Source organism: Pithys albifrons, chromosome Z (assembly GCF_047495875.1).
Source record: "Pithys albifrons albifrons isolate INPA30051 chromosome Z, PitAlb_v1, whole genome shotgun sequence".
Lineage (NCBI taxonomy): Eukaryota > Metazoa > Chordata > Aves > Passeriformes > Thamnophilidae > Pithys > Pithys albifrons.
In genome coordinates, this window is record NC_092497.1 from 32572684 (window position 1) to 32585082 (window position 12399).

Below are 12399 nucleotides of genomic sequence, written 5' to 3' on the forward strand. Positions count from 1 at the left end.
GCCATGCACACTGACTGAAAAGCACATCTATATCTTCTGTATCCCCTCTCATAAGTGCCAGCTATGTTGTTGTAGCCCCTGAAGCCGTTTCTTCTCCCAGCTGAACCATTTGAAGTCCCACAGCCTCTTTTCAGAGGGCAAGGGCTCCAGCCTTACTATCTGTCACCAGGGTAGTCACTCACCAGTTTGCTGATGTCTCTTCTGTGTTGGGGATGAAAACTTGTCTAAGTTTAGAAGAAAACTAAGATATTTATACAGACCAGAAAAAAAGAGCTTCCCCCAAAGAATCACCACAGCTTTGAAATTTAGGAATTTTAATCAGAAAAATGTATAGAAACATAGGATAACAGTTCTTAACTACAAATATATTTATATATTTAACAAAAGCAGGACAGAACAAATAAGTACACTGTACCCCCAAAGAAAAAGAGCATACCCTTTAAATGAAACTTTTTCTTTGCTCCTTTGGTGCAATTATATTCACGGACAGCAGGGGTCGCTGCCGCGCATCGGCTGGCCGTGAAGTCGTGCTCCTCCATTAAAACAAAGACGAAAGGGTGAGGGTGAGGTATTGGCTACACTGAATGACTCACATGGGAGATGAAAGCCACGAAAAAGGATGGAGTAGAACCCTCTGGCAGGCAAATCCAGAGTCCTTTCTTCGTTTTCTGGTCACAGACAAGAAACTGGGGACAGGGGCTGGCGGTGATAGTATTCACTCCTCTGCAGATGGCAAACTGGCTCAGGAAAGGGATCTGTAGCAGAAATCCAAGGCCCTCTCCCTCTGACGAGCAGCACAGAATACCAGAGCTGAGCTGGGGTCGTGAGTGGCCAAAACCGGGCCAACTCAGCTCCCTCCAAACACCTTCATAAGTCCAGCAAATGGCAGCTTCCACTCACCACAGCTAGCAAAACAAAGTGATGTCCCCCGCTCTGGAGAAACCTCTCTCTCCCCCCTCATCTCCTCAGCAATCGAGTTGGAATTCAAAGCAGTTGGCCACCCCCTTTAGTGGCATGCAGGTTGGACACTAGCTCCCAGATTCTGTGTTGGTAGGGAAAGAATTTCATTAGGATCCGAAACTGCAACAAAACGAGGTGGTACCCAGACAGGGGCTGACAAGCACTGAACAGAGTGGGTAGTCCTTGCTGTCCCCTGCATCTCAGGCCATGTTCTGCTCACACCACCCCAGACACCACTAGCCCCTATTGCTGCCCAGGCACATGGATGGCCCAGGCTCAGTTCACTGTCCACCAGCACCCACAACCATGCCCCAGATCTTCCCCCTCCCCAGAGCTGCATGTTCCTTCCATCCCCTCCTCCAGATTGCTGGTGGAGAGGCTGTACAGGACAGGCACTGTACACACCCTGTGGGACCCTGCTTCAATACTGGCCCACTACCCAACTAGGTCCTCACCTGCCAGCATGCCATGGATGGCCCAGATGTGGGCTCCAGGAGGTCTTGTTCCCCAGGATGGCTTTTGCCCTTTTTTGAAGATGGGTGTGACATTCGCCTTTCTTATGTATTGGTGACTTCCCTGATCTTGGAGACCTGGTGGAAGCTGTACAAAGACATCAGCCACCTACCTCAGCACCCTGTGGTGCAGCCTGACAGGTCCCTGGGACATGTGTGTGAGTCAAATGCTCCTGTGCAATCCTGACTCAGCCATCATAGGCTGTGTTGCCGCTCTTCCTTGCACCTGTCACAGTGCACACAGCAGAAAATATCACAAAAAACCCCCCCAAACAGCTGTATGGAATGTTTCGCTGTGGCTTCCTCAACCTTCCTGAGAGCCACTGAGTCTTGGCTTTTGCCTCTCCTATTGGGAGCAAGCACTGCCCTACTTGAGAAGGAGAGAACATGCCACAAGGTAACCTGTGGTTTTGCCTCCATGACCACAGAGAGGACATGAAGAACAACCACCTCTGCCCTAGCAGCACAGGTTCTTGAGATGAGAGAAAGAACAACCACTGCAGGAATGGAGAAGGACGCAGCTCAAAAATAAGGGTGTGATATAAAGGATATAGGGGTGGAAAATGTCCTGGTTCTGGCCAGGACAGGGTTAATCTTTGCAGTAGCCAGGAGAGGTCATGTCTGGGACCTGAAGGTTATTCTTTACCACCTCACATCATTGCTGGGAGTCTCTTCCAGAGAGAAAGGATCCCTTCTGTGTTGTTGTAGTGTGACCGAGGAAGTGGTTGGGTATTGTCTGTTTTTGGGAGGTTTCTATATGCATAATTCATATCTTGTATCCATTGTTACCGTTTGTTTCCAGTAAGTAGTTATTGCAACCCACAATCTACCTTTTTGCCTCCAGTGTTCCTCTCCATCCTGCCAGAGGAGGAACAGGATGAGGCAGTGAGTGAGTGGCATGTGGTTTGTAAAGTCTCAGTGGGAGCCCTAAGTTGGGGAGTACCATTACTAAACAATGCATTTTCCCCCAACACCGCGCTTCAATCCATCTGTTTGATATATTCACTTGACTGGCATCCGGTGGTTAGTATAAAGGTCATTGTGAAATTCTCCTCCTGATTATTGGTGATAACTCCTAGATCTTTCTTCAGTACGTACAATAATCTGTGGTAATACCCGTAGCAAACCTCAGTGTCCTACAATATTCCTCTGAACTGGAATATATAAGACCAGTGAAGCTTAGCTGAATTTCTCAGATCAGAATTTCTGTATGGGACTCTCAAGCTGTTACAAAATCACACAGAATCATAGTGTGGTTTGGATTGGAAGTGACCTTTGAAGACTATCTAGTCCAACACCCCCAGCCATTATTAGTGCTCCTCTGGTAGAGAACAAATTCTATATCCAACAAAACATGTTTACAATTTAATTCAATGTCATTTTGCCATTTGTCTTGGGTTGAGCTGGCAGAATACCAACTGCCCAACACAGTGTCAGCCTCCCTCCCCCTCCCACTGAGAAAAGGGAGAAAGGAAAAGAACCCTCAAAACAGGTTAAACTAAACTAACTATATATATTTACACAGAAAAGAGAAAATTAAAAGAAAACTACTATATAATACACACTTACACAAGTGTATTATATATTAACAACAATTTTCCACTTCCCACCAAAACCAGATTTCATTACTCTCGATTTATTTATAAAACACTCTAAAATTAGACACCCAGCAAGGAACAGAAAGAAAGAATGACAACAAATTATTTCTACTTTCCTGAACTCAAACATAATCAAAGTAGCGGCGGCAGCAGCAGCAAGGCCTGGGACAAGCAGGACAGCAGCAGCACGTCCTGCTCTATTGCAGCCATCATGCTAACTGAGAAAACACTTCCTGCTCCTGTATCTGTATCTCAGGTTTGCATCATCTGGTATGAAATATTTCTTTGGTTACTTGAGTCAGGTTATACCTGTCTCTTCCAATCTATGTAGATTCTCTGAGCCTCCTAAATTGAGGCCTAGCTAAAACTAAAGCCCAAACTACCACACCATTGTTGAGATTTTTTCAACATGATTAATTTTTATTGTATTCTGTGTGCAAAAACAGAATATCCTTCTTTGTACAAAATCCATTTGGTTTATTCAGGTGAAGATTCTGGAGCTGTATGCAAGTGAGTTTGATACAATTTTTGTATTTTTAATGTGAGGTGTTGCTGTGGACGGTTGATTGGAGAACACCCAGGAATAGACTGCCGCTGGCCTATTTATCAGACTGGTTCACAGAGGGATGGTGGAGAATGGTCTGTGCAAAAGCACACAAAGATGAGCCCAACAGATGCATTTGGAACCATCAATTTTCAAGATGGAGACCACACTTACCATGCCAAGGTAGTAGACAGTGTATCCATATGTCCAACTTTTATAATTTCAGGATGAGAAAGGCAAAATGTGATTTTTGGTGAATATGAGATTGTCTTAAGAGGGCAGGGAACTCTAAAAGTACGTCAGGTTAGAGTCTGTGAATGATATTTTTACTATGATATTTTTACTTTTAATTTCATGTTAATATGATTGGGCGTAGGCTGTCTTGCTTGTCTGCATTGCTTCAGATGTATTTTTTTGCTGTCAGTTTTAGTGGTATTATGACACTTGTAATCCCTCACAAAATCCCAAAGACAATAATGCTGAGAACTTTGTAATATGTTGCAGTTTCTTCTCTTAGGGAATTTAAAAGATGTTTATTTAACCCATTGTTATTATTTTGTCCAGTATATTAGACTCTCTTATGATAGCAATTTGGATCAACTGTTGCACTTGATGGTTAAAGAATGGCAGATGGAGTTGCCAAAGCTGGTGATCTCTGTTCATGGAGGCATTCAAAATTTCAAGCTTCCCTCAAAGGTCAAGAAGGTTTTCAGCAAAGGTTTGGTGAAGGCTGCTGAGTCTACAGGAGCATGGATAATTACAGAAGGCATCAACAGCGGTAGTGTAATTCATTTTCTTGGCTTCAGTCTTCCTTTGGTGTTCTTTCGCTGTATAAGAGCGTATGCATTTAGGTCAAATACCATAAAATATGTTGAAAATTGGTAATATGTAAGTATAAAATTAAGTTATTTTAAAATTAAAAATTCAAAGATTGGCATCATGTTCCTTTACTGTTGACAGACCTTTGAATGTTTTTAATATTTTTTTTCCAGCTCAGAGTGTTCTGTGTTTAACCAGAGTGTTCTGTATTTAACCAGAACTTATTTGCAGTCAATTTATCTGCTTCATTAAAATACATAGGTTCTAAGGACTATGATTGATCTTTTTGAAAAGTTTTCAAATCTAAATTTAATTTATTAAGGAGGTTTTGAATCAGGAATATCTATTAATTAGCCGATTAGTATCTGAAACTCTCTCTGTAGTACTTTCAAAAACTGTGGGGTCAGTAAGCCATGGAACTGAAGGACTTTTACTTCATTAGCTGTTATTCAATCCTGTCATCTTACAGAACTGTCTTGTGCATTTATGTAAACAATGAAGTTTTATGGATGTAGAAAGATTCATTAGCAACATATGAAAATCTTACTAATTTGAAATATATGCTGAGTTTGAAGCATTGTTGCATTACACCTGAGCCTTATGATTCCTGAAGTGTACACTGAATGTACAAGTTGGATAGGATGTTCTTTGTTAAAGCATAACCATAGAATAAATTAAGTGGTGGGAAACTCTTTCTTGGTGTCCTGTAGTAGGACTCAGAATATAGAGGAAAAGTTATGATTTGATTGTGTGTTTAGGAGTGTCCAAGCATGTGGGGGATGCACTGAAAGGCTGTGCCTCACCACACCTGAGAAAGATCTGTGCTATTGGTGTTCCTCCATGGGGTGTCATTGAGAACCAGAGGGATCTAATTGGAAAAGATGTGAGTTGGATGCATTTTAATAATAAAAGCCTTCATATTCATGGCATGATATAGCTTTCTTGCATACTTGATTTTCTTCTTGATTCATTTCACTGGGTTGATACTTTTTATCAGCAACATAAGCTTAGATTTTACTCAGTAGTGTAAAATCAGTGGCTGATTTTATTTGGCTACTCATTCTGTGGCATGTTGGGGCACTGTGTTTTGCTTTTCATATGTAAATGAATAATTTAAAAATATTTCTCTTCTTGCAGGAAATTGCCATCCCTTTTTAAAGTTTTTTCAATTTATCAGGCTACTCTCATGTGATTGCAAAGTATGTATTTCTATATTAGGAATCAGAATGAACAATCAGATTAGTGGTGTACACTAACAGGCTATTAATATGTGTGACTTTTTTTCCCAAACTCCCACTTTATGTGAGGGCCAGTGTGAGGGCACAATCTACTTAACTATCTAAAAGCACTTGAGAAGTAAGGTGAAATCATTCCCGATAAATGTTAGCTCATCTGTTTTTAATGGCTATATGACCAAGGGAAACTATGCCATTGTTTTCAGCTATTGCAAGGGAAGTCAGGCAAGGAAGTATTGCAAGGATAATCAGAAGTGTTTTCTGTGCTATTAATTGTGTGTTTGTTGCTGTTAAGGATCAAATGCTAAGGATCAAATGCAAAAACTTGATGGAGGATTTCAGACAATCACAGTATGATGAATACATACAAGTGAGGCAACATAAATGATGATATTTTGTTGTTTCCTTAAGGGTCTTTTTATTTTGGTTTTCCCCAGGTAGATTGCCTGTACCAGACTCTTGGTAACCCACTCAGCAAGCTGCATATGCTCAACAGCATGCATTCTTATTTTCTAATGGCAGATGATGGAACTGTAGGCAAGTATGGGAATGAGATGATTCTCAGGAGGAATTTGGAGAAGTACATATCACTTCAAAAATTACACACAAGTGAGTACTGCTGTGGTCATCTTTATGACAGAAAAACTTATCCTAAAAATTGTGAAGGTACTTGACATTTTTGGTTACTTGTTACACAACTTGATTTTCCATAGATTTCACTGAGGTCAAATGTTATTAATTGCATGTGTCTTGAACTCTGATATCAGAAAAACGAAAATTGCATCATATTTATATATATAAAATATTATACATTTGCGTGAACTTGCATATTTGTTTCTTAATTGTAGAGATTTCCTGACCATTGAACAACATATGAGAGTATTTATTTTCCAGATGTTTTGATTTTTTTTGTGTGTGACTGAGACCTGGTTTATAACTGATTGGATATGTTTTGAAACAGGAATGAACCAAGGTGTACCAATAGTTGGGCTGGTGGTGGAAGGAGGCCCCAGTGTGATCCTAATGGTGTGGGAGTATGTGAGGGCCAGCCCAGCCATCCCAGTCATGGTCTATGAGGGCACTGGCAGAGCTGCAGATATCTTGGCATTTACACACAAACACACAAGTGATACAGGGTGAGTAGCGGCATAATGCTCCTCCTCGGTCTGTCATATTGGCAGGGACCTGAAAAGGCTTATCTCAAAACAACTTATATATTATAATTTCAAATGCTTCTAGTAATGACCCCAGTGTCGTCTTTTGCAGCTTTTACTTCTGTTAGGAGTGGAGTTTCTTCTTTCCCTGCCTCAAACTAGTGCTGAAGTAATTATTCTGCCAAATTTACTGTGGCTTTTTTGATGAGGGAAACCTGTTTGTAGCTATTTTGAGTTACTATGAAGTTTCTCGTCTTTGTGAGAGACAAAGTCAGATCACTGCAGAGTGTTTGCTTGTGTTTTGACTCAACTGTTTCTTCTACTATCAATACTCTCTATATAGGCTTGGATGTGGGTTGCATGAAGCTTTGGAGACTAGGGATGGAGTTAGTTGCTACAGAAGCCTCAGGCTGCAGTAAGAGGAGGACTATGTTTCCTTGTCTTTGGCTTTGGTTTACTTAGTAACCCAGATTTGTTACTCTTCCTTGTTACTTGATGTCACTGCCAGTGCAGTTTCAGCTACAGGATCTATTGACCTATGTTGATGAAAATTTTTCATCCAAACTGAAAATAAATATATGTATTTTTATAGCCAATTAATATAATTCATGAAAGTTTTTCAAAGACAGAGAGCTTTTCAGATTAAAACCCCCAAATTTTAATGAGGTGATCTAGGTTCATTTTGACTTAAGCAAATAAAAAATAAATTTTATATCTTACTCGTTTATTTATTGTCCTTTCAAATGTCGTTTTGGAGAGAGAGTAGTTGCCCTTCATATATTTTACTGAGAACTTTTTTCTTCACTTTTTTTTTTCCATAGATATGACATTTTAAAAAAAATCCTATTTCAAAAGAATATATGGGTGGAAGGGTTAATGGAAAGATAAATAAGGGTGAAAAAGATGGGGGAGAAATATGAAGTCTAATGAAAAAGTAGTGAGGATTTTCATTTTATCTCTATAGGATTATTCCAAGAAAGAAAAGTTTTGCTAAACTTCCACTGATTTTTAGCTCTATGTTCACAGACAGTCTTTTGAAAATTGTTCTCTTATTCATGTGCTTTATTTCCAATAGTAAATATGTATGTCAGAACAAATGCCTGTGTGAATAGTAATTTACATTATGTGATTACTTTGCTTGGTTTGGTTGAAAGGCAGGATTAAGTCAACAGAGAAGTAGAAAAAGAAGAGATTTTTCCATAAGTCTCTGCTTAGGACAGGTTTCATCTTTTCTGAAGTATCATTTGGGTAGGTAAGAAGTAGCTAAAATATAATTGTTCTTGCTTGTATGCCTGTTTTCCAGGGATCTGTGCCCTCAAGTGAAGAAAGAGGTCATAGTGATGATTCAAAATACATTTAGTTTGGAACAGAAACAGTCCAATCGTCTATTTCATGTTTTGATGGAATGCATGAAACACAGAGAGTCTGTGAGTTGGGTTTACGCACTGAATTCAGGATGTCTTCATTTGCTGTTACCCGTTTTGCTTCTTCTGTGATGGGTTGGTGTGAACATAGGTGTGATCTGTAAACAAAGATAACACAAAGGTGTCTGTGGCAATTTCTATGTTGAGTAGCTCTACAGAGCCTGTTTAGTTAACTTCTCAAGTTTCAGTGGTTGTTTACGAGATGACAACCTTTCTGATTTTAGTAAAAGGCCAAGACACATTTGTTTCCACTGAAAAGATCAAGTAATTGCTACTTTTTTCTAGTAGGGTCTTGTTTATAATTTAGAAAGGTTTCCTTCCATTCTTCTACTTAAAATAGAATCGTTCTAGAACTCGTCTCTGAGTAATGAAATATACTCTTGAGGTTTGCTAGTATGTTTAGCAGCTTGAGTGCTCGTTTGCAAGAACCATAGAACCATAGACTGGTGTGGGTTGGAAGTAACCTTAAAAGATTATCTAGTTTCAACACCTCTGCCATGAGCATGGACACAAGATGAGGTTGCTCAAAGGCCCATCCAACCTGGTTTTGAACACTTACAGGGATGGGGCATCCACAGCTTCTTTGGGCAAGCTGTTCCAGTGCTTCATTCTCACAGTAAAGAATTTCTTCCAAACATCTAATTTAAATCTACCCTCTTTTAAGATTGAAAGTTCTACCCCTCATCCTATCCCTACACTCACTGATAAAGAATTCCTCCCCATCTTTCCTGTAGACCCCATTTAGGTAGTGGAATACTGCTATGAGGTGTCCCTGGAGCTTTCTCTTCTGTAGGCTAAACAATCCCAAATCTCTCATCCTGTCTTCAAAGGAGAGATGCTTCAGGTATCTCATCTTTGTGGCCCTCCTCTGGACATGCTTGAGCAGGTCCACATCCTTCTTATGTTGGGGACCTGAGAGTTGGGCAAGCATTCCAGGTGTGGTTGTACTAGAGCACAGTAGAAGAAAAGAATCACAGAATCAGTTTGATTGGAAAAGATCTCTGAGATCACTGAGTCCAGCTTTTGACTGAACACCACCATATCAACTAGATCATAGCACTAAGTGTCACATCTAAGTGTCACATTTGTTCTTAAGCGTCTTTAGGGATAGTGACTTCACCACCTCCCTTGGCAGTCGATTACAATGTGTAATCACCCTTAGTGTGAAGAATTTCCTCCTAATGTCCAACCTGAACTCCTCTGGCACAGCTTGAGACTATGTCCTGTTGTCCTCTCACTTGGCATAGCAGAAGAGGCTGACTCCCAGCTGATTACAACCTCCTTGCAGGTAGTTGTAGAGAGTGATAAGATCACACAGGAGCCTCCTCTTCTCCAGTCTAAACAACCCCAACCCCCTCAGCTGCTTACCCTGTAGACCCTTGATCAGCTCACTGACCATCTCTGGACTTACTTCAGCAACTCAATGTCTTTTTTGAAGTGAGTGGCCTAGAACTGGACAAAGGACTTGAGGTGAAGCCTCACCAGTGCTGATTACAGTGTGGCAATCACTTTCCTTGTCCTACTGGCCACACTATTCCTGATATAGGCCAGGATGCCACTGGCCTTTTTGGCCACCTGAGCACATGTTGGCTCCTGTTCAGCTGGCTGTCAACCAGCACCAGCACCCCCAGGTCTTTTTCCATCAGGCTGCTTTCTAAGCACTGCATGGAGTTATTGTGGCTAATTTGTGGGACCCATCACTTGATCTTGCTGAACCTCATGCCACTGGTCTCGGCCCATCTATCCAGTCTATCTAGATCCCTCTGCAGAGAATTCATATTCTCCAGCAGATCTACACTCCCACCCAACTTGGAGTTGTCCACAAATTAACCAAGGGTACATTTGATCCCCTCATCCATATGATTAGAAATTATTGAACCAGACTGGGCCAAATAGTGAGCCCTGGGGAGCATCACTAGTGACCAGAAATCCCCTCCCTGGACCTGCTGGCCATGCTGCTTTTGATGCAGCCCAGGATATGGTTGGCTTTTTGGGCTGCCAGTGCATATTGCCAGTTCACGTTGATGTCTTTTTCCACCAACATGTCTAAGTCATTCTCCCTAGGGCTGCTCTCAATCCATTTTCTTCCCAGCCTATATTTGTTCTTGGGATCACCCCAACCCAGGCACAGGTCCTTGCACTTGGCCTTGTTGAACTTTATGAGGTCTACACAGGCTTACCTCTCAAGCCTGTCAAAGTCTGTCTGGATGGCATCTCTGCCCTCTAGAGTATCCACATCACTCAGGCTGGTGTCATCCACAAACTTGGTGAGTGTCATTCGATTCCAGTATCCATATACCCAACAAATGTCTTAAATAATTCCAATTCCAATACTGACCCTTGAGGGACACTTTGTGTCACTGATCTCCACTCAGGTATTAAGCCATTGACCACAACTCTTCAAGTGCCACAATCCAGCCAATTCTTTATCCATGAAGTGGTCTGCCAATCAAGTACACATTGGTCTAATTTAGAGACAAGGATGTTGTGCATGACAGTATCAAATGCTTTGCACACAAGTCCAGATAGATGACATCATTTGCTCTTCCCTTAGCCACCAATACTGTAACCCTGTAATAGAAAGCCCCTAGATTTGTCAAGCATGATTTGTCCTTAATGAAGCCATGCTGGCTGTCACCAATCACCTCCTTTTTTTCCTTGTGCTTTAACATTACTTTCTAGGAGGACCTGCTCCATGATCTTGCCAGGCAAGATGTGAGACTGACTGGTCTATAGTTTCCCAGGTCTTTCTTTTTAGTCTTTTCAAAAATAGTAGTGATATTTCCCCTTTCCCAGTTACTGGTAAATTCACCAATCTGCTACAACTTTTCAAATATGATGGAATACCAAGTATTTATTGTAAGAGTAATGACAATTGTAGCAAGGGTCACTAAAATGGAAACTACCCAATACATTTCTAGTATTTTTTATTTAACTTATTTGAATGCCTCTTTTCTAGTTGAAAATTGAATGAATATCAAATATGTTGCATTTCTACATTTCTTGGCTTTGAAGGCTAATCAAAAGGAAGTAGACTCAGGCAAAATCATGCAGTAGGTTGATTCCAGTTTGTCTGTGATAGCATTGCATTAAAAACCAAAATGGTGCATTTTCAGTGTGAAACAAAGAAACATTATGTCTGGGCCTTTGCCATTGTTTGTATTGAAATGTGTATGATTTAATCTACCGCAGCCCATACCAAGAAGAAATAACTACAGACTTCTCTGCCTCCCCTCAAACAGTATACTTCTGCAATTCTAACAGGTAACCATATTTGATGCGGAGTCTGAAGATGAACAGGACATTGACTTGGCAATTCTGACTGCACTCTTGAAAGGTATAAAAAAGTAGGACTATTTTCTTCTGATAAAGGGTCTCATTGACTTATCTGTTCAAAGCAAAGGAGTAACATCAATGTACGAAAAACCACTAGATTCGTTGCTTGTTTCCTAGGTACAAACATGTCTACTTCAGATCAGCTAGATTTGGCATTGGCCTGGAACCAGCTGGATATTGCCAAGAAACTCATATTCATTTATGGACAACACTGGAAGGTATTATTACCTTTTATTTTTCACAGTGTCTTTACAGTTTATGATGACTAATTTTCCATGATTTGCCTTTGTCAAACTTTAGTTAAGAAATAGTTTGATTGGAATCAGTCATATGTAATCTGCTTTGATTTTGGAGGGGCATTATCCTTAAAATTGCGAAGTAATCAACCACAGAGTGCATCTGTCAACTCCAGAGAAGAGCTGACAATCATCAGTTGTTAGAAATAATTCATTGTAACCCATAATATTCTTTCCCTCAAAGATGTAAGCTCCAAAGGAATGTTGCATCTATTTTCCTAGCTCTAGACAGAAATAGAGAAATCACAGTGTAAATCACCAGGTAAAAAAACCCCATAACCCTGTGATTCAGACCTACATTAATTATATGTGTATGAAAAACATACAGTAACAAATCAGTCCCATAAATTGTGGTTCTCAAGTTTTCAGAGGTAATCCAGTATTTAGGTATAACCCTCCCAAAGTAATTTTTATGTACATATATGATTTTTAGATATGACAAACATAAAACTCTCTTAGCCTTAACATGTTTTCCCCATTTTTATAAGGGTTATTATTTTGTTTAAGAAATAATATCTGAT

General features: G+C 40.4%; 1 protein-coding gene across 2 annotated transcripts in view; it reads left to right on the plus strand.

Annotated features, from left to right (window-relative positions):
- LOC139685100 (transient receptor potential cation channel subfamily M member 6-like) overlaps nucleotides 1–12399 on the plus strand; it is a 46281-nt gene that overhangs the window by 30109 nt on the left and 3773 nt on the right. Inside the window, exons 4-11 of one of the 2 annotated variants that reach the window (XM_071581696.1) lie at nucleotides 3617–3797; nucleotides 4179–4392; nucleotides 5192–5316; nucleotides 6106–6277; nucleotides 6630–6804; nucleotides 8126–8249; nucleotides 11511–11583; nucleotides 11700–11800. In XM_071581696.1, the coding sequence (XP_071437797.1) occupies nucleotides 3617–3797; nucleotides 4179–4392; nucleotides 5192–5316; nucleotides 6106–6277; nucleotides 6630–6804; nucleotides 8126–8249; nucleotides 11511–11583; nucleotides 11700–11800 (1165 nt within the window). Of the gene's footprint in view, nucleotides 1–3616; nucleotides 3798–4178; nucleotides 4393–5191; nucleotides 5317–6105; nucleotides 6278–6629; nucleotides 6809–8125; nucleotides 8250–11510; nucleotides 11584–11699; nucleotides 11801–12399 lie in introns of those variants that run through there. The other variant, XM_071581697.1, reaches the window with a different exon arrangement.